The sequence below is a fragment of the Eimeria necatrix genome, genomic scaffold (assembly GCF_000499385.1).
Source record: "Eimeria necatrix Houghton genomic scaffold, Enh_scaff112, whole genome shotgun sequence".
NCBI classification, from domain to species: domain Eukaryota; phylum Apicomplexa; class Conoidasida; order Eucoccidiorida; family Eimeriidae; genus Eimeria; species Eimeria necatrix.
In genome coordinates this window covers 1,619-23,266 of record NW_013654854.1, presented here as the reverse complement: position 1 = coordinate 23,266, position 21,648 = coordinate 1,619, and the positions used below count along the sequence as shown (strand labels likewise).

The following is a 21,648-nucleotide window of genomic DNA, read 5'->3' as shown; positions in this document are numbered from 1 at the left end:
GTGTATTGTAGTACCGTTCTGTACAGCAGTGCATGCTGTCCACTGTTGCCGCGTAGTATCTGTATGTCTTTTTCTAGAGAGTTTCATCAAGAGTTTGTGGCTTAGAGCTTTTGTTTAAGGGCTCACGTTCCTCGCCACTTTTTGCGGTCGCTCCTCGTACCAATGGCAAGGCATTGAAAACACGAGTTTGAGAACGAGTAGCTGGAGATAAGACTGCTCAAATCTAACCTTTATTTACACTAGGGCTCAAGATTTAATATGTGACACCGGAAGACGGGAGTCGGCATGGCTCCATCCGCCGCTGCCGCGGCAGCTTGCACAGCAAGCTGGGCAACTCATGCTCAGGAGCAGCAGCAGAGCCAGAAACAACCTCAGAGCCAGAAGACACACAGGAAATGGCGCTTTACTCAGGAGCAGCAACACCAAGACAGGGGAGACCCTGCGTCGATGCCAGAAGGCTTTACCTGCAGGCAGCAGCAACAACAACGGGAGCAAAGGCGACGCTTTTGCGGCCTCTGTCCTCAACGCCAGTCCCTGCAACGTTTTGCTGCACTTTGCGTTGTCTGTGTCCTCTGCTTCTGCCTCAGCAAAGGCAGCATTTCCCCAGCAGCAGCAGCGGCAACAGAAACCTCTGGAGACACCTCTTCGCCCAAAACGTCTGAGCGCCTTCGTTTTATCTCGTCTCACCGTGTTCTTTCTGACTATCAAATAAGCCTTCAAGAAAATGCTGAAGAACAAAAAGAAGTTGGCAACGATCCAGCAAATTCGATGATACGGACTCCTGTGTCGCCAGTGCAGCAAAGACATGCGCTGGCAGAAACACTGCAGGAAATCATAAAAGGTGAGCATTAACCCTGAATACTAAACTCATGCACTGCCACAATCACCTTTTTTGCTGGAGTTAGTTCTCATGGAGGTTTTCGAAGCTAAATACTACGGCTTGCGGTTTCAGAATAAAGCTCAGATATTTTGGCTCCGCATTTAGAGTGCGTAGGCAACAGTTTGTCGCTACTCACATCGCGTTCAACTTGGTATAACAACTGCGCGTTTTATGTGAATCAGTCGGTGGTGTTTAACCTCCAGGGTTTACGTGTTTTGTGTGTGTCTTTAGCGTTCACACCGCTGCTGCAGCACTTGCCTGGGAGACTGAAGATACAGTCAACAGAGGAAGCAGAAGCAGAAGCAGCAGCAACTCTTCCCGAACGATTATCTCTAGTGGCGTCTCTTCCTCTTTGTCTTTTATCTGCTGATAATTTGGAACGCCAAGTAGGCTCCGGCACTTATGGCGAGGTGTTTCCTATATCGAGGCATGCCGTTGAGGAAGGCTCTTGTAGGGAAATAGTAGCAGCAGCATCAGCATTTGAACCAGAACCAACACACACTGCAGCTAACCCACCAGAAGAAGCCGTAAAGCGAAAATATGGAGTCAAGATATTCAGTGTAGCAGAAGAAGACCCCATTATACATGCTGCAATTGGTGGTTTCGAACATCCTGCAGAAAAACTCAAATCGATACAAGCACATCTAAGGTAGGCTCTCACTAATTATCGAGATAAAAAGATGAATAGCTAGGCATGTAGCTAATTGGCTGTGCAGGTAGCTACGTGGGACCTTCTCTGGTCGGACAAGCAATACTCAGCTAACTGGTGATACATAGCTTATCCGCCATTATCTGCGTAGCTGCCAATATAAAATGCCAGCCAGGAAGCTACTTACATAGGTGTATTGCTGGTTACATCGTAAAATTCGTTTTATTACGTCTATCCTTACACTGATGTGTATTGTTTTACAGTTGTTCTTTTGTTTGTTCGCTTTGTTTGCCCAGAAGCATAGACCTGAATGACAGGTTTCTATGTTCAGCTCTTCAGGAGGCCTTGGGATCAGAGTCATCTGTAGCTAAGCTGCAGTATCTGCAGCGGCAGCAGCTATCTGGTGCTGAGTTTGCTGCTAACTCGAGGGTCGCTGAAGCAGCAATTAATACACAGTTGTATGTCGATGAGTTGAAGCTGGTGGCGACAGTTCTATACAGGACCCTCGCAGCAATACAGACATTCAGCCCAGCTTCGTACAGCTCTATTGAAGGCAAGTGGCCACACGGAGACTTTGCCTCTCGTTTTGTGTCCAGCTGTTGTTGTTGCATCTGCAGGAAGCTGCTGCTGTTGCTGGTGTTGTAGATAATTGTTTTTCCTGTTTGCATGTCCCTGTTTCTGCTATTAATAGCTAATGTTCTCGCCTCTGCGCGGCTTTAATGTTCATGCTGGTGGATTTTTCTTTTGGTTCTCGTCAGGGCATGTAGCTGCTAGTGGTAATAGGTGGTAGTGCTCAGAAGACACAGACAGCTAGCAACTGCTAAAGCGCGCGACCCTTGTACCAGCAGCTAATTGCTGTTGATGCTGCCATTGCCTATGCAGTTATTGCTGCTGCTCGTGCTGCAGCTGCTGCAGCGAGCCATGTCACTAATTGCACACTGCATAATTCCCTAACTCTCTCTTTGTTGAAGAATCGTATGCTTGTTTGTGTCTTCAGACGCACGTGCACGAGACAAGGCGCAGTTGCTTGTTGCTGTCGGGGAGCAGCTCGGCTGGCTCCTTCCCGTGGGTCGGGTGTTGGTCAGGCACAACGACGGGAGACAGCTTTGGGGGATCCTCGTCAAACTCTACAACGGAGACATAGACGTCAGACTCTCGCTACTGCTGCTGTTTTACACAATTACTTCTGCTCCTGATGTAGCAACTGCGGAAGATAGCTGCTGAGGCTACAGATCGTTGATACTCATGATAGTGCGCCGAGCCCTGGCAGTCGTTGTGTCATGGCTGCCGCTGTTGCTTTCATCTTTTGGCTGCGGATGCCTGTGGTGGTGGTGGAACTATTGCTGTTTATGGTGCCGTTGCTGATTCAATTGGGCGCATCCGGTTGCCCTTTTTTGCATTTATTCATGAGTTGCACCGCTCTGCTCCCGTTGATCACCTGCTTTTCGAGAAAAACCCATGTGTTAAAGTCTTAACGCTAAGCCGCAGACCCCTGAACACAGATATCAGAGCTTACACCCTTGGCCACTGGCCACTGATTCTTGTCCCAGGCCGTATACTCTCATATCTTTATATTGTCACCAGTAGGCCTTATATCCTTTCATTTCTACCTAAATGCATTTTTTTCGTCGGTTATTTGCACTGTTTTGCTTTGGTTGCTTGTCATTTGCCTGCCGCAGCGGTTATCCACTTGCTCCTTTGTGCCCGCTTACGTTACCTGGTTATACCTCACGCTATATCTCATGTCTGCCAGTTAGAATATGCCCTTTTGTGCCTGCTTCTCCTGTCTATTTGTTTCTTTGTTCAGGTAAGCACCCGCGTTACTGACAATGGGTCCAGGTTGGATGCATGGAGCAAACCAACAAAAATGACAGCTACAAGAGCAATAATTTGGGCAAAAAAATTGGACCTGAAAAAGCTAGCAAGCGACAAATACTCCCTCCTTTCTCTTTCCGCCAAAATCGTAGCACCTTTCGTTTATATGCATAATTTTTTGTCCATCGGGCACTTTGATATAAAACCTTCCAACATACTCTTCGAGATAAATCACGCGTAAGTAGCCCATAACTTTAAGCCGTAGACCCTCAAAACATATTAAACCCTACACCACTGACCGCTGGTCACTGGTTCTTGTCCTACACGCTTGCGGCTTTACAGTGTCGCCACCAGACCTTAAATCATTTAGTTTCTTCCTAAGAGCATACATTTTGCACCACAAAACCTAGCTCGTACAAACCGCAAAACGTGTTACATGCTCTTGCAACTCTTCCCACGACAAGCTTGTCGTAACCCGTTAAGCCGTGAACCCTATGTCGTGGCTGGTTGCTCAGAGTCAAAATTGCTGTCACTGACTTTGGCATGGTGGCTCTATTAAATCGGAAGGTTGCATTGAGAGGGACACCAGCTTTCTTGGCGCCTGAGCTGGAGACTGAGAAGAAGCGGCGCAGCTCCTCGAAACATGATCGCTCAAGACGCATGCAGCCAAGAGGAAAGCAACTTCTTACAGCCTCGAAAAATAAAAAGTCAATTCCGCTACTCCTCCGGACTCTTCCTTCCCACGACGCATATGCCCTAGGGCTGACCCTTACCACAGTTTGGTTCATGTCTGTTGCTACCATTCCCAATTTGTGGGTCGAGCGATGTATTAAGCCTCATCTGCAGGCTGGAGCTGTGTTCAATTTCAATACCCTTAAAAGCAGCAGCGGCCCTCAGGTGTACACACCGAACGTGCTGAACGAATTGAACCGTTGCATGGGGCCCGGAGGCAATATAGAGAAATATTATTTGCCGAGTATGCCTCTTTTGGTCAAAATTAAAATACGGCAACTGACTGAGACCAATCCGGTCATCAGAATATCTGCCAGTAACGCTTTCGCATTCATTGCAGGTATGCCGTAAAGCGTTGGCCTCGGCTTCGCAACCCTTTTCAGCCAGGCAACACCAGATCCCGTTGTAGGTTTTCTAGCAATGCCAATTTCACTAAAAAATTCGAAAGCTGGCATTGTACCACTGGAACAAGCAGCTGCAGCACTTAGTTTATATGCCTGTTGCTTCCTTAGTGGCCAATGCCTTGGAAGCAGTGCGAGAACGGCCAGTCAAGGAGGCGCAGCAGCTGCTGCAGCAGGCAAGGGGGACGGTACTGCTGCATCTGTCTCTCCTTAAAGCGGGAAGGAACAAAATTGAAGTAGGAACTGCCAAAGGGAAACAACAGGCCACGGAGGTACTCAGGGCGCTGCTAGAACTTGGTAAGGCCGCTGCTAGAACTTGGCAGGGCTCGCTATTCACTGCTGTTCATGCTGCTTCTGTAATAGCAACAGCGGCATTATCGGCAGAAGCGTTAACCTTAGTTAAGAGTTCAGTCAAACATGCTGCATTGAATGCAGTAGCAGCAGCACCAGCTGCATGACACTGCTTGCTTTTTCTGCTGCAGCAACTTGGAGTCCAATTCGGGAGGCTGTAAGATCGTGTGTGGTACCGATCCCTGTTAGGACAGCTGTCCAGCTTACTGAGCTGCCTGAGGCAGCAGAAGTGGGGGAAGCACAAGACAAGTTGCCGCAGCTGCTGCAGTGGCCATTGCTGCAGCAGCAGGTGGGACAAATGAAAGACAAGACCTATGCCGACTTAGTTGATGCGGTTTTTGGGGTAGATATGGATGGACTACATACAATAACACAGCAAGCAATTATAGAAAGAAAAAGTAAACCAAAGGAACCATCTTCTAGACGCTAACGCCTTGCAGTGTGGTCTTATATCCTTTTGCCTCCAAGACATTCTTGCCCACACTGCAAACACTAATCGCGAAACATTAGAGCTTTTGTTGTTTCTATTTTCTGCAGTGTCTGCTGTTCATTTGTCAATCTCGAGGGCCGCTCACATGTACATACAGCAGCAGCTGGACATCGACCCTTATATCCAGCTAATAGAGGAAACGCCATCGGAAGAGGCGGTTGCATTCATTTTAAGATATGTGGGGATTAATAGTAAAAATCAGAGTCATATGCTGACGTACTTTAGGGACAGGTGAGTAACGGCTTTGGCTTCGTTTTAATCCCGTCCCTGTTGGCCCTTGTATTGCTCCTTTGTTATCTTTTTCTCTTCTTTTCACTCTTCGCCTCTCCCATTCCTTCTTGCCTCATTTTCGTTTTTCAGTGTCTCCACACTCCATTTTCCTTCTTATTCCATTTCGTTTGCTTTTGTATCTTCTTTAGAAACCCCTACTCCCTGGGCCCGTACGTTTCTGTTTCACATTTTGCCTCTTTTTCTGTCTCTCTTTCTGCCTGGCCTTACTTGCCTAATTATGCCGCTACTCGATTCTTTCGATTCTTCTCTCTCCTTTCTTGTCTGCTTTTGGCTGACGTAACTGCTTGGTGTCCATCCCCCTGCGCGTCATCTCACTGATAAATGCCTCTACATCATTTGTTTTCGTTTCGTGTTGGTCTTCAACTCTCCCTTATCGGCATTCTGCAACCTATTGACTTTACATATCTGCGTCTCCTCATTTTTCGTTTTCAACATTGTCTTTAAGTCTTGCCGTTTGTTTGCCCTGGTTTCTTTTTCCTGTTTTGTCTCAATTTGAAAATTTCCAGGGTGTTTGCCTCTTACGTTGCTTGGGCCTCTGCTGACCGTCTTATTCGTCTGGCTGTTCGCCGCTGCATTTCCAAGGACCCGGCTGGGGCTTCTATACATGCAAAGTATACCGCAGGAGAAATCGTGACAGCAACAGAGCAGCAGATGTTTCAGCACTGCACTTGGCAGAAAGTAACGCAAATAAGTAGTGAAACTCACTACGGCTTACCGTGGAGCGTCTCAGTAGCGCTTTTTGATATCGGAGCTCCGGAAGAGCAACTCTCTGTATACTTCCGCGACGTAGTTACTCCTCTTCACGTTGAAACAGCGTGTGAGCATTTGCAAGTCGCTGCTTTTTGTACCATCCTCCTGTTTTGTCTTCTTCTCGATGGTCTCTGTCTGGGCTCTTCTATCTCTGTCTTTGTTATCTGTGTCTTGCAATGCTTCTAAATGCGCCCTCATATTTACCATTCCTTTGTTTGTTACTCTTGCTACTTAAGTATTTCTGTGCCTGGGTCTATCTCAGCCTTCTTCTGTGTCTCTTGCCCCGAATGAGCGTCCGTAAAAGTATCAGCTGCTACCTCTGCTATTGAAGCAATTTTTTGTCGTCCTTGCTGTTATTTTTCCAGGGCGAACGGAAAACGCTTTGTCTTTGCTGCATTTGCAAGTGGAACGCGCTGTGTATCGTTTGTGCGTCATTGCTGCTGGAGCTGCTGCAACAACAGCAACGTCAGCAGCAGCAACAGTAGCAGCAGCGCTGCCTGGAGCTTCAAATTTGCACGGTTTATACAGTACACTGATGAAGGAAATGCAAAGGGACCGCCTCGTACCCCTCGCCTTTGGAATCAATCAGGAGAGGCCAGAATATGCAGAGATCTTGTATAACTTGTCCCTTCTAGAATTCAAGCGAACAATTATTTTTACTGCAACCAAGCGCCAACTGGGTATTGTCACCAAGGAGATACTGAAGAGCATGAGGACAGGGAACAGTAGGCAAAAATATACTTGTCATTTCTCTGTTCCCCTTTTTTGTTGTTGTTCGCATTGTGGCTGCACATCAATGCGTTCTCCTTATGTCTGTTTTTTAATTCCGTTTTGCACTAAGTATTATCGAAGCATTTATGTTTACTTGTATCACATTACCTAGTTCACGTCTACGGTACGTCACTCGTATATTCTGCTACCGCTGTTGCGTTTGTGTGTAGGAGCCGCAGCAACAGCGTCAAGATTACTTTCTCTCATACCTGAGTCTATTCTTGCTTGGAGGCGCTACGCACCAGAAGAGACTACCGCTTTAAGAGTAATAAAGGAGGTAGTTGAGAAAGAAATAGAGATCATAAACACTCCGAAGAGTGCGTTCAGGCGTTTGCGTACCTCGAACACCGTATACACGTTAATGGATGCTGACGTGCCTGTGAATCATTACTTTCTAATCGTCACCTTAAGCATATTTCAATTCGTGGATTGTTCCATAGGAGAGTTGCTTATGTGTATGCGGTGTCATTGATGAAGGCATTCATGAGCCTTGCTGCATACCTCACATATATGTATACAACTAAATATGTGTACGATTTTTGTACATACGTTACAACATAAACGTACAAATGCACTTCTATAATTTTGGATGCCTGCATAATATATTCATCATCAATAGCATATATTTCGAATGTATCCTTAAAATATAAACATAAATATACGCACATGAATACATGCATATTTTTATATGCAGATGTACGCTCATATACAAGTATGTATGCGCATCTCGTCGGTGCCCTGTTCTGCTATCGTTGTGGCAGAAAGTGGACTGATTTCTTTGTGGATAAGCACAAACGGTGCCTTCGTGCGCTCAAAAGAGACAAACAGCCGATCAGGGATATTAGTGATGAAGCAACTACAGATGTACCCCAAAACAACTGCAGCGCACTTCAACAAACATTTCACGGAAGTCCTTAGGAGCAGGTAAGCTCAAGCCACAAAACCCTAGAGGAAATCCAGGAAGCAAGCGCTTGATGCAAGTGTGGTTTACGTGTCTCCTTGTTCTTGTAGTCAACGAAACACTGCATACTGTGCCCCTGGCGATGCGGTTAGCACTGGTATTACTGCTGCTACTGCTTTTAACGCTGCACGAGCTATGCACAAATCTGTGTATGTTCCATGACTTTATTTTCTTCTACTAATGCATTTCTCTTTACTAATATTTTGTCCCATCTTTTGTCTATTCGTTTGTAATTTCTCGGCTTGCCTTTCTCGTTGTCCGTGTTTGCACATTCCGTTTGTGCTTCTCGATTCTATGTCCCTTTTGCCCTTATATTATCCACTTCTCGCTTCTGTTTCAGTTCTTTGGCTCCGGGTTGCGAGAAATACTCTGCGGTTTTGAAGCGGCAAGAAGCAGACGGTACATTCACACCAGTCGGCCCGGCAGAGCAATTGCTCGGGGGAGATGAACAAAAAGACAAGTTTAGGCTCTTTGCTGTCCCGCCAGAGGCAGGCTCTAACCGTAGACTCCTAGTAAGACTTGATGCTTACGTGACTCTTCCTCTTCTTCCTTTGTCCCGTGAAGTCATCATTTTAACTTTCTGTCCCCCTCATCTCTCCCATTCCTCCTATTTTTCTTTTCTACCCTTTTTTTCCGCCCATTTGCTCTGTCGAGCCTTTTTCATACGTTCTCCTGACGTGTCTCGTTTGCTTGTGTCACCTGCTTGCTTGATTGTGTTTCCTTCAGCAGCCTCACAGATTTCATGAATTGACTTTATTTCTCTCGGTTTGTTTATCTGTTAGTGTAACAAAATTACAAGTCCTGACGTAGACGCGTGCTTCTGTGTGCCTCAAATGCGTGCACGTCAAGGTCTTAGAGTTCAGATTCTCGATTTTTAATCGTTTACAGCATACGCAAGTACTCAAAGTAATAGAATAAAGTGTGGACACCGGAACTTCCCTATCTTCTGGAGAAACGAAGATGTAGTACTCAAGGCTTGACATTGTTTCCTTTTGCAGAACAATTGCTTCCTGTGGACGGCCCAATTTTTGTCGCCGGATTCTTATGTTGTCCCTCGCCCCGGTCCAGCGGCCGATCAAGTAGTAATAGACATACCTAACTAGCTAGCCGTGTAGCCAGTGTATCTGCCGGGTTTGGAGCAGGGGCCAAAGTTCTGGCTGCCTTTGTCTTTTCCAACCCTGACGGCCACGCCTTAGCTCTTCGATTTATATGGAATTGCGCCGAGTCGTTGCGTTTGCTGGCACAGCAGCTGCAGCCTGTTCCGCCGCGCCTGTTGCAGCAGCTGCTGCAGCTGATGTCGTTGCTGCTTTTCCGCGCAGCGGCTTCTCTGGTAAACAGAGATGCAGCGGCTAACCAAATTATTGATAAATTGTTTGTTGGTTTGTCTGCGGTTGCTGCTGTTATTCCTGTTGTTGGTGCTATGATGGATTTAAGTAGTGCTGCGACTGCAGCATGTGGATTATGCCGGCAATGCGCACGAAGGAAAGTGGGTTTTGTAGCTGCGAATTGAGGTTAGACAGGTAAACAGTGAGAGGCAAAAAAACACGTAAGATGCTGCACAAAGAGAAATGAAGCATGCTGCAGCAGCAGGAGCAGCAGGAGCTTTGCAGAAAGCAGACAGCAACCATTACCTGCAAAAGCGACACACAAGTCGCAAGCTCATTGAACTGGAATTTTGAGCCTAGTATATGGATTAAGGGCCACGGCCTATGGCCTAGGATTGAGAAATAGATATCACGTTTGGAACTGTTTAGGGCTTGCAAACACAGATAAATACCCAAACCCTTTCATTTCTCAAAATACAAGATTTTGCGGAGCTGGATGCAGCGAAGCTTTCCACCCTCTAGAGTTTCAGGTGAGCACCACCGGTAAAGAGTAGAGCTTGAATCGCCCGCACTTCGCTTGCGATTGTGCGTTCGTATTTTTCGTACCAAGCAGCACAACCGGCAGCTGCAAGTGCTGCTGCAGCAGCGGGACAAATCTATGCCTTTCTTCTGCTTATTAGTACCATAAGCCGACTCCAACGCCGATTTTTGTGGTTCGGCCCAACAGTGGCTCTTGGTTGTGCAACACATTGGTTTCTGGATATGCCGTGGGCCCAGTCCATGCGCTCTTATCGTCCGTCCTTCCTGTCGGTATTTCCTTTTGTGGAGATCTTTGGTATCCTTTCATCTACAAGCTTTGTATTTTGCTCAAGGTTGAAAAGCTTGCTCTTGTGTCCGAGCAGCAAAAGGTCGTCGGCCATAGCTTGCACTTCAAGCATGCTTGCGTCATAAACCGCAGTGTCATCTAGAATGGCTTGCCTCTTTTGGCCATCACTAACAACCATGCCATTTTCATCAAAAAGGAATAAAGCCGCGGTCAATCCATCGATAAGCGCCCGTGCAAACTCTCATCTCGCATAGACCACTCTGTCCCATGGTTGAAAACGGAGCCGATTATGCAGCGCAGAGCGGAGGCGTCTCCTGAAAAATCCCCATCTTAAAGCCATCATCCTAACAGCACCCTTGAGCCGGGAGCGGACTGCGCCGCTGAGTTCTCGAGCATTCGAGCTACGCTCCAGACACTTGTTATCTGTGAAGACACTTGGCTACTGGCTTACACTCTAAATCTCCAGCCGCTGATGTAGGCCCTCGTTCTACGGTGGGGTCCTTTACACGTCTTCGTTTGTTTCCGCAAATCTTTCAGATATGCTGGTCAGTTGCCTTAGTTTAAAGTTTAAGATTGGGGGCTTCTAGCTTTGATGTGTATGGTCCAACAGGCGGCGTCCTGTCTGGGTTTTAGCAGTGATTTTTTCAGCCCACTCATGCTTTACTGTGTGCTGGGTTCCTTCTTTCCCTAGGCATGGTTTTAAACTCCGTCACCTTAACAGGCAACCGTTGTGGTAAACCCGAAACGCCAGCTTTATATTCTAAGCCCTAACTTCAAACCCCAAATTTTTTGAACCTTCAACCGTTGCATGCAACCTCAAGCTCTAGCTCTAGGGCATACACCGCAGTTCTGATGCTAGGTTACAAGCTCACAAGCCTAAATTCTACCGCTTGCTTGGTAAGGCTAGTGTCTAGACCCCAAACGCCAAGTCGGTACCCCAGCTCTATGTCCTTTGGGTTTGTCTGCGAGGTTCGAAGACGGTGTCTCTTTCCCAGTGAACCTCCAGCCTTTCTGAGCTTGTCCTTTTTCAGGCACTCCTTGCTGCTGCTACTGTCGATGTTATTCATGCTAGCGCAGCAGCGCTTACCACTTAGTTCGATGAGATTCGGCTTGTTCGTTGCTTTTTGTTTGCATCCCTACCATTGCGTCACCTTTTCGAATCTAGCAGTGCACAACTCACCCTATATATTACCGCAGTTGCTGCGTACACTGCTGCTGTTTCAGGTCTCGCTAATGGCTGCTTTGATGTGCAGTTATTTCTTTTTGTCAACTGAGACGCATCCCGCCCAACACAGCCTAACCACTGTAGTCGCCGTACCATATTTTCACATATCCGCAGCAGCACGAGCAGGAGCAATAGCAACGTGAGAAGCAGCAGCAGTAGTAATAGTGGATAGGCATATTAGCACAACCTCACAAAATTTGACTCCAATAGTCACTGCATTTTTTAGGCACATCGGAGCAGCAGCAAGAGCAGCAACAGCGATCGCTTGTACAGCTTGAAAAATTAATTCGCGCTTTGGTCTTTTGCTGCGGATCTGTCAATGAAAAAATCCCTGCGCTTGTCTGCGCAGAGGCGGCTGCAGCATCAACAGCGGTTGCTGCTGATGATGCAGTTGCTGCTGTCGCAGCAGCAGTTGGTTCAGCAGAAGAGGCTGCAGATTCTTTGGTGCAAAGAGCAACGGCATAGTGCAGCTGCATACTAAACAATTAATCCTGGGGTCTAGCCAAGGATATAACCTAAAAAAAATGCTAAAATCGGTGCTACTGCTCTAGTCCATCCGACACATATGCATGCATATCTATCCAGCTGGCTAGCAAACTATATTTCTGCATCTATTTCGATTTATTCAGGTGATGAACTGATGTTACGAACGACATAAGGTTCCGGCAACAGAAACTGGGGCGTCCAGAAGAAGCAGTTATTCTGCAAAAAGAGACATTCACAAACACTCAATCGTTTTCTCTGGTCTGTTGAGCAAGCACACTTAGCCCTGTTTGCGACTTCTTTTGCTAGCCAATCCAGTCCTGAATGATCTCAACAGCTGATCGCTAAAATTTTAAACCCTTATCCTTAGATTCGCTTGCATAGAAGCCACAGAGAAGAATGCGTAATGTTGGAAAGTATAAATTACATACCACTTTGACAAATTGAAAGAGCAACAACTAGGCAGCTTAACCTTTCTTCTAAACGCTTTTTCAGATACAGAAAATGTGCTGGAAAAGAGAAAACCATACACTTTAGCAGGCAAGGGAGAGATACATACAACTACAGAGACCGAAGAAGCAGAAGAAAAGCTGTTGGAATGAGGGAGACGGGAGAGGAAAGTAAACGGTGACCGTAGAACGGGAAGAAAACAAGAGAGATACTTGTAAATCTTACTAGTCGCCTAATGTTAGAGCCTTCCGTTGGAGGCATAGCGAAGAGCCTAAGTTTGTCGCTTTGTTGCTTCCCTCCCAATAGTTGTGTTGTTTCTTCGACTTGGGTGTATTTACCGTCTGCCTCTTTGCGCTTCAAAACAGCAGAATAACTCTTGCATCCAGGAGCCATTGAACTAACACAAAGAAGATAAATGGAAGCAAAGAGAACAAAAGCTCATCCAAAACACTGCATGAAACATGTGTGGATATGCGTTCTGCTACTGCAGTAGCAAAAGTCGTACAAGCAGCACCAGCAGCAGCCGTAGTACTAATTACTGTCAAACGCAACAGCAAAATAAGCTACAGTTTCTCAGTTGCGTCTTCCAATTAGTGCCAGACCAAACAGGCTGACAGAGCAGATTTGCGTCAGGCGCCTTCTTCCTAGATTCCTTCCAGGGTTTGTGGTTTACCTGCTTCTGAGCACTTGCGTGAAGTGTTCGTTGAACTGTGCTACAGTTGTTCTAGGTTGCAACTGAATTTGCTTCATCACTGGCCTTCCCTTTTGCTTGTTTGTCTCTGGAGAGCGGATGAAGGCCCCGTTGATGCTAATCCACATCGACACCAGATCACTAGCTGCAGCAGGAAAATGCAGAAGAGCTCCGTATACGTATTCATTATCGTATTTTTGTTCAGGTATTTGTAGTCTCATACGTGTGTGTACATTTGTTTATGTATTATACTTGTACGTGTGCACGTGCGCGATTCTTACATATCTCAGTTTGTAGTTATAGATACAAAAATATATAGGAATGCAATTTGGTACTATAAGAGACAGTATAAATACGTTGTGAATAAATATATATATATGTACATATGTGTATGAGTACAGGTAGACAAGCGATTGTCTGTTCACATGTATGGGTATGAAATAAAAGCACAATGACACAAATACACCTAAAGAATCACACTGGCAGCCAAAAATGAATGTTCAATTTTGCACAAATGCAGGCATGCCCAGTAAGTATACTGGGCGTTTCAGCTGCTTGTGAGACCGAGCGCACGCTGTGGGGTCTTGATCGCTTGTATTTCATTTTCCACTGTCTCCTTTATCACCTTTTGAGCCTTTTTTGCATCTGATGCATAGCGCTGCCACGTAAGGATGGACTCAGGCAGCAGAGGCAGCAAAGTGGACAACGTCGCTAAAGATCCTTCACACAAAAGCAGCAGCAGCAGCAGCAGCAGAACACACAAGATATATGAAGCTAACACGTGGAGGGTAGCTTACTTGTATGCATGAACGCAGGGAGAGGAAGCTAGACCGAAAGAAAAGGTGGGCATGCTGCTATGATACGAAACAAACATGATGCAAAGAAAAACGGAAACAAGGCTAGCAAAGATAGGTTCGCGTACTCTGTTTTGGTCCCATGGCCTGCAGTGTCTCCTGGGCGACGATGCTCAATTGCTTCTTAGCGGCAGCAAAGATAATTGTTTTCTTAAATTCCAAAAGAGAAACGTTAAACAACACTTCCATATATTCTGGTCTTTCTTGCTCGTAACCAAAAACAAAAGGGACAATAAAGTCCCTTTGCATCTCCGTCAGTACCGTTTTATATATACTCCGCAGATTGGCAGCCTCAGGCAACCCTGTTGCTGCTGCTGCTGCTGGTGTTCTTGATGGATTTAAGGCAATAGAAACAGCGCACAAACGAGAAACAGCGCGGGCCACTTGCACCTGCAGCAAAGACACAGCGTTCTCCGTTTGCCCTGCAGCAGCAGCAAAAACAAAAGCGAATAGTCCCAAGCTTTTGTACCTCAGAGATAGACTGCCGATGGAGGCAGGAAGAGGCAGAAGCACACCGAAGTGCTGAAGCGGAAGAGACAAATTTAGCGGCAAAGTAGAGACCAACTAAACCATAAGAATACTGGGAGACAGGGAAAGAGGCGAATAAAAAGAAACAACTCGAGTTGAAGACAAACACTGACAAATTGGTACAAGGAGCCAAGTGAGGAGAAAAAATGAAGCAGAAGGAAACGCCACTGGAGAGCAAAAGATGACCCAAAAGGCTGAACAAATGGCGAGGCGAAAGCGCAGTGAAGAGGGCTAAAGAATGCAAATAAATCAGCAAAAGCCATATGAAAAAGGATAGAGGATGCTTACACGCTGATTGCATGTGAAGAGGAGTGAAGACATCTCGTACAACTGCAGAAACCTGCTCTTCCGGAGACCCGAAATCAGGGAGAGCTGCTGAGACACCCCACGGCAAGCCGTAGTGAGTTTCATTAGTTATTTGCGTCACTTGGCCCCACACGCAACGCCACGCCTGCTGCTGTTCTTCAGCATCCACAACCTCGCCAGCAGTGTACTTCTGGTGTACAGACACCCCAGCAGGGTCCGTGGAGGCGCAGCGGCGAACTGCCAGGCGAACCAGACGGTCAGCGGAGGCCCAAGCAACATAAGAGGCAAAGACCCTGAAAAGAGGCAATTAGGGCAAAATGAAACTAAATTGAGACAAGAAGCAGAACCCATCAAAGACAAAAGTGGCGAAGATGGAGCAAAACGTTCGAAAGAGATTTTGTAACATGGAAGCGCAGTAAAACAGTACAAAGGCAAGAAGAAACAAAAGGTGCTTAACTAAGGTATTTTCTAGAGGGTGACAACAGGGAAGCTGAAACCAAGAGCGACGTTTCAAACTAAAATGAAATAGAAAAAGAGTAATAATCACAACAAAAAATAGCCAGACAGCGAAGAGAAACAAAAAAGAGAAGCACCGACGGAGGAAGAAGGCGATAGAGACCCAGGGTGCAGGCTTATCCAATCAGAAAGAAATGAAAAGCGGCAAATCCGCGCAAAAAATAGGAAAAAGACGGAGGAAAACAAAGAGAGGAAAGAGAGATGGAACAGGACGGCGGATGACAAAAGACCGACAAAAAATGACAAAGGGGAAGCAGTACAAAACGGATTGAGACTAAAATGAAGAACAAACAACCCCTTTTCTCACCTCTCTTTAAAGTACTCTAGTATTGTGCTCTCTCCTTCATCCTTGATCCCCACAGACTTTAAAATAAATGTAACAGCCTGTTCTGTTGGCGTTTCCTCTATTAGTTGGGTATAAGGATCGATGTCTAGCTGCTGCTGTATATACTCCTGCGCGGCTCTTGCGATTGACATGTTAACAGCAGACACTGCAGCAAACAAGACAAATACAAAGGAAAATATCAATATTTGCCCCCTAGAGTGTGGGGCACGAAGGCTTTGGAAGCCAGGGGTTGGGTGTGGCAGGAGGCATTCGCGTTATAGGTTTAGTTCTTGTGATTTACACTTTCTGTTTGTAATTTCTTGCTGTGTTAATGCATTGAGTCCCTCCATGTCCAGCCCAAGAACTGCATCAATTAGGTCAGCATAGGTTTTGTCTTTCATTTGTCCTTCTTGCTGCTGCAGCTGCGGCCACTGCAGCAGCTGCTGCAGCTTGTCTTGTGCTTCTGTCACTTCTGCTGCTGTTGCTTCCGGCAGCTGGGCAAGTTGCACAGCTGCATCCTCTGCGACTGGTGCCACAACTGATTCCACGGCCTCCCGAAGCGGACTCCAAGATGCTGCAGCAGCAATAACAGTAAATGCTGTTCATGCAGTTGCTATTTTCGCTGCTACATATTATGTAATGCCGTCAGTGGGGAGAATAACTAACGCAGCACTGTTGCTGCAGATGTTGTTGGTATTGCTGCGGGAGCAGCAGCAGCAGCAGAGCGCCACCCATACCTAGTTCCAGCAACGCTCTCAGTGTGTCCGTAATCTGCTGCTTCCCTTTGACAGTTCCCACTTGAATTCCTTCTCCTCCTGCTTTGGAAAGAGACAGACGCAGAAGTACAGTTCCCCGAACCTGCTGCAGCAGCTGCTGCGCCTCCTCAGGCGGCCTGTCCCGCAATTTTTCCAAGGCATGGGCCACTGAAGAAACAAGAAACACACAAATGATCAAGTGCTGCAGCAATAGATGGTTGCTGCTGCCACTGGCAGGGGTGCTAGTGCTGCTGCTGTTGTCGCTGCTCCCCCTAGTGGGGTTGGTATTGCTAGCAACCAAAATAATAGCAGCGAGACCATTGGCCTTGGGCTTACCTGCAATGAATGCGAAAGCGTTGCTGGCAGAGATTCTGGTGAGATGGTTGGTCTCCGTCATTTGTTTTATTTTAAGTTTGGCGAGGAGAGGCATACTTGGCAAGTACAATTTTTCCACTTTGCCTCCGGGACTCATGCAGCGGTTGAGGTGTCTGCGCACGTGGCTCGTGTACACCTGAGGACCCGCGTTGCTTCTAAGGGCATCGAAAGTAAAGCGAACTCCAGGCAGCAAATATGGTCTAATGCATCTGTCAACCCACAAAAAGGTGACAGCCGAGCTGGCAGACATGAACCAGACAGAAGCCAGTGTCAGTCCCAAGGCGAAAACATCGTGAGCAGGAAGCGCGGGAAGTCGCAGCGAACTTCGCCACTTTGGAGCTGCCGTGCTCCCTGGGGACTCAACCTTTGAGGAGCTAGGAGGTTCTTTTTCCTTTTCCATTTCCGGCGCCAAGAAAGGAACTGTTCCTCTGAACGGAACTGTCTGCCCCAGCTCAGCCACCATGCCGAAGTCGGTGAAAACAATGTTCGTGCTGAACAACAAGCAGAGATGCGAGGCTAAGGAATACTTGTGGTGTTAAAGAGAGCCTTTATAAGGGATTGCAGGAAGCTTTGTGGTTCAGGGGCATCGAGATAAATAGATATTGCGGTCCTTAGTTTACACAATTAGGCATGGACGCAAGAGCTAGGGTCTTGGGCTCATGATTTAGGTTTTTGCAGAGTATCACACGTTCTTGATCTTGAACTTCGTTTTCGAAATCGGAGCAGCCTACGGATATAGGGTTTAGTGGAGATTGTGTTGTTGTTTGTTTTTTCGTTTCAGGGCTTCTTACTCGTGATTTTTCTCGAAGAGCATATTGGCAGGCTTAATGTCGAAATGCCCAAAGGAGAAATAGTTGTGCATGTAAACAATAGGACTCAACATTTTGGCGGAGACAGAAAGAAGAGAATTCCGGTCATTTGCTACTTTCTTCAGATATGCGCTTCTTGCTGCTGCTGTTGTCGTTGCTGCTGCCCCTTGTGGTGCTCCCGCTGGCTCGCTCCACACATCCAACCTGGACCCATCATCTTTTATGCTGATGCGCACCTGAACAAGTAAATAAATGAGAAGTCCTTCCACTTTAAGAAAAAGAAAAGACGCACGAATGGTAGAACAACACAAAGAAGAAACGCACAAGAAAGTGAAGCAAAAGCAAGCGAAAAAGGCGGAAGCCACAAAGGGAAGACAACGAAATAGAAAAAGGGAGGTTCCTTTAACAGAAGAGAGAAACAGTCCCACGAAGAATGTGGGGCATAGAGTGAAGAGAAGAACAAAATATGCTTTGAACTAAAGAGATAGGACAAGAAACGACGAGCGATTAATTTTGGCAAAAGTTGCACGAAAGAAAATACTAGTCATCAGAAGTGGACAATCCAATCACTCAAAAAGAAGCAGCCAGACAAAAAGCAACAGCAGCAGAAACAGCAACTGCAGCAGCAGCAGCACCACCACCACCCGCAGAAGAAGACAGCAGCAGCAGCACCTGTGCCACCGCCATGACCAGCAGTGACAGCACTTCCTGGAACAGCAGCTACCCACAGCAGCAGCAGCTACCTACAGCAGCAGTCATCTCCAGCGGCATTTGCAGCAAGAGCAGCAGCATCTATCTACAACAGCAACAGCAGCGGCAGTCTGACGTCTATGTCTCCATCGTAAATCTTGAGAAGAAGTCCCCAAAGTTGTCTTCCGCTCTTGTCTTTGACTAAAACTCGACCAAAGGGAATGGCCCAGCCAAACTTCTCTCCAGCAGCAGCAAGAAGAGAAGCCTTATCTTCAAGAGATGCGCCTGCAGAGACAAACAAATACCTCATTGTCAATTATGAGCAAACAGAAGAAAAAGGATAAACACTAGCTGCCGCAGCTTGTTGCAGCAGCTGCAGCAGCAGCAGCACTGACAGCAGCTGGCTGTTGTCGCAAGACTAGCGCTTTTCCGCCGGCCCGCCTGCTCCAACCGAACACTAACATGGACTAGCAAGGGCAACTGTTAGCAGCAATAATAGCTTTCACGTATAGGAACGACAATATTTGCAGCCTGCTGCAGCAAGAGCAGCAGCAGCAGTAGTATCAGCAGCAGTAGTAGCAGCAGCAACAGCTGTACGCAGCAGCGGAAGTAGCACCTTGCTAGAACAGTAGCAGCAGCGGCACTCAGGACTTTACTACACAAGTACGAACAAAACCAGTGTAAGCACGTATGGGGTATAATTCGCCTCGTCTAAAAGTATACTTTATTATTCATGTTTACCTTCAATGAATTTGTACACTTTTGGGTGCATCGTTTTTATCACTTCAAGAACTCTGTGTAGGATCAGCCCAGTCAGCTTCAAATCCGCAAGGTACAAGTTGGCATTGATTGCTGCTTCAATGCTTCTGTGGTTGGCCACGAGGGCAGCACCGGACAGCTGCTGCTGCTGCAGCTGCTGCAGCTGAGCTATTGGTGACTCGGACCCCAATGCTTCCTGAATGGCTGAGCGCAGCAGCCCGTCGCTTAGGTCTATGCTTCTGAAAAATTAAAACAAAAAATTAAAAAAGTACAGACTGAGGCTCATGAATTTCCATTCAAAAGCCGGCAAAAGGAAGCATGCGCTGCATATGCAACTAGTCATCTAGATATTTGGGTGGCTAGCTGGCTGCCAGCTCATCTGGGTAGCTAGCCACTCAAATAGCTACAGATCAACATGCCAATCTTTGTGCCGCTAACAGCTAGCTGACTAGCCATTCAGCTATTAGCCCATAGGCAGCTGCAAGGCAGTTCGCTAGCTCTTCGCCAGCCCAGCTGAAAACCTAGCTAGCTGTCTAGAGACCTGAGATGTCCAGTCCACTTTATTTGGCTGCCTGCCTGCTTGTCCACCTTGCATAGCTAGCTAGCTAGCTAGCTATCTAGCTAGCTAGCTGGTAGCTAGCTATCTAGCTAGCTAGCTAGCTATCTAGGCGGCCCTTGAGTCAGCTGCTTACCGGATCACTTTTTGTGCATTGTTGAGTGCTGCGGGCGAGTAGTTTGTGCGTCCTGCCATTGCCGCCTCCAAAGAATGCACCAGTGCTTCATTTCTGAATATTTTGACACCATATCTCCCCTGAGATCCTTCTGCTGCTGCTGCCATTGCTGCTGCCAGCGTTTCCCTGCAGGGGCCCCCCTCTAGGGGCCCCTTCGCGAAAGGAAACACCTCACCAAAAGAGCCCGCCCCTAGCCTGGTGCTTAATTCACCAAAGTTCAAAAGACAAAGAGGCAGAGACAAAGCCAGAGAGATACGGTCAGCAGCAGCTGCTGCTGTTGCTGCTTCTATTTCTGCTGCTGCACCCACCTTCACCCGCCCAGGCAAGTGCTGCAGCAGCGGCATGAAAGCTGCAAAAAAGACAAAAACAATTTCCTAATTATAAACCCTAAACCCTAATTGCTGAACCCAAACCCTATACACTGAAGGCTGGCCACGGAAGCGCAGGGGGGTGGTTGTTGCTCCAGGATATATTCAGCCTAACGCCAAACCCTAAACCCTAAACCCTCAGCATGAGACATTTTATATAAATTTCTAGACCCTAACTCAAGCCAGAGGAATTATCTGTGAGTGTCTCATTGACTTTGACTCTCATTGAGGTCCTAAGTTGGAAATAAAGGACTTGTGTTGAGGGCCAATGGTTTACTTTTGGTCACTTCTTGCAGTGCAGCTTCTACTGGGATTTTCGGCTGCTGCAGCAGAGCCACCGGAGTATCTGCTGCACTTGCTGCTTCTGCATCCACCGAGACTTTTTCACTTTCGGCATTTTGCGACACAGCTGAGTCTTCGAGAGATAGTGCGCGATGAGGAAAGACAAAACGGAGGTGTTGGGAGGCTTTGGCTGAGAAAAGTTCGACAGGAACTGTTGCTGCTGCTGCTGCTGGCGCTGCTGCTGCTGCGGCGGTACTGTCGCTGCTGCTGCTGCAGCAAAAGAACCAGACCAGGGACAGTGCAGCGAAACGCAGGGGGGACCGGCGGCGAGTAAATCGGCTGCCTCTGCTTCTCTGCTGCTTTTGCTGCTGCTCTTCTTGATGCTGCTGCTGCTGCTGTTGTTGCGTGGAACTGCGTCTAGGACCCTCTGAGGCCGGCGCAGCTTCCTGCTGCCACTGCTGCTGCTGCTGCCATTGGCGTTTCTGTGCTGGGTGTTGAAGCTGCTGCTGCTGCTGGATTTGCTGCTGCTGCTGGCTTTGCTGCTGCCGCGGCTGCGCACCAGTGGTCCAGCTTGCTCTGGAGGCGGCGGCGGCGGGGACGGGAGAAAGGGACACCATAGCGACTGTTGTTTGCTCCCGTGTCACATCTTAAGTCCTAAAATCTTGTAAAAATAGAGAAAGATTTGATTCTAAGCCCTAGGCCTTAGACTCTAAGCCCTAGACTTGAACCCGTGACCGTTCCAGAAGGCGACAGCCGTGCGGCTCGAGCAAACCGCTGCACAGGGTCTCGAGCTCCCTGAAATCTTCAGCGAAAGTGTAAACCCTAAACTCTTTATTTACTAGAAAAACAAAAGGTTTCAGGCATATATCAAGCAGCAACGACAGACACCAGCAGCTTCTGCTGCAGCAGCAACTTCCAGGAGGCCAGCTTGGCAACCAGCGCCACCCGCGTGCCATTTCAAGGTTACAGTTTGCTGCTCAGCAGCGGGGGTTGGTGGCTGCTGCTGCTGCTTCCCCTTTTTTTCTGGAAATTCTCTCGTTTGGAGCAAAAAGACAAAATATAGAAAGGCATTTGTCGCAATTCAAAAGCTCTAACCCCTGGACACTCAGCCTTAACACTCCGCTGAAGTTTCAGGGCTGCTGCCGACGATGACCGCACACCTCTGAGCACTGCACGGGCTTTTACCACTTGGGCTTAAAAGGGCAAATGAACTGGAGATTTCAAAGATTTTCGGAAACAAATGTTGCAATTCTTCCACT

The 21,648-nt window shown here is 47.3% G+C and overlaps 3 protein-coding genes across 3 annotated transcripts; 1 reads left to right on the top strand and 2 right to left on the bottom strand.

Annotated features, from left to right (window-relative positions):
- Positions 1-395: 395 nt before the first annotated feature.
- Positions 396-9,194, top strand: ENH_00004500 (hypothetical protein; the record flags this gene model as incomplete). Its single annotated transcript, XM_013584002.1, is given in 16 exon segments — positions 396-659; positions 664-841; positions 1,112-1,529; positions 1,826-2,082; positions 2,527-2,675; positions 3,337-3,581; positions 3,860-4,416; positions 4,589-4,774; positions 4,960-5,226; positions 5,366-5,549; positions 6,116-6,426; positions 6,725-7,084; positions 7,301-7,447; positions 7,892-8,054; positions 8,432-8,603; positions 9,090-9,194. Coding segments are annotated over 16 exon segments (3,963 nt in total).
- A 4,444-nt stretch (positions 9,195-13,638) lies between these two features.
- ENH_00004490 (hypothetical protein) lies at positions 13,639-17,213 on the bottom strand (the record flags this gene model as incomplete). Its single annotated transcript, XM_013584001.1, has 7 exons — positions 13,639-13,811; positions 14,014-14,367; positions 14,762-15,072; positions 15,603-15,786; positions 15,922-16,194; positions 16,358-16,543; positions 16,712-17,213. 7 exons carry the CDS (start codon positions 17,211-17,213, stop codon positions 13,639-13,641), a joined length of 1,983 nt encoding a protein of 660 aa, XP_013439455.1.
- Positions 17,214-17,537: 324 nt separating this feature from the next.
- On the bottom strand, positions 17,538-21,006 carry ENH_00004480 (hypothetical protein, conserved; the record flags this gene model as incomplete). The annotated part of the gene is made up of 5 exons (XM_013584000.1): positions 17,538-17,795; positions 18,386-18,534; positions 18,991-19,247; positions 19,701-20,088; positions 20,385-21,006. The coding sequence occupies 5 exons, from the start codon at positions 21,004-21,006 to the stop codon at positions 17,538-17,540; spliced, it is 1,674 nt and encodes a 557-aa protein (XP_013439454.1).
- Between the last annotated feature and the right edge of the window lie 642 nt (positions 21,007-21,648).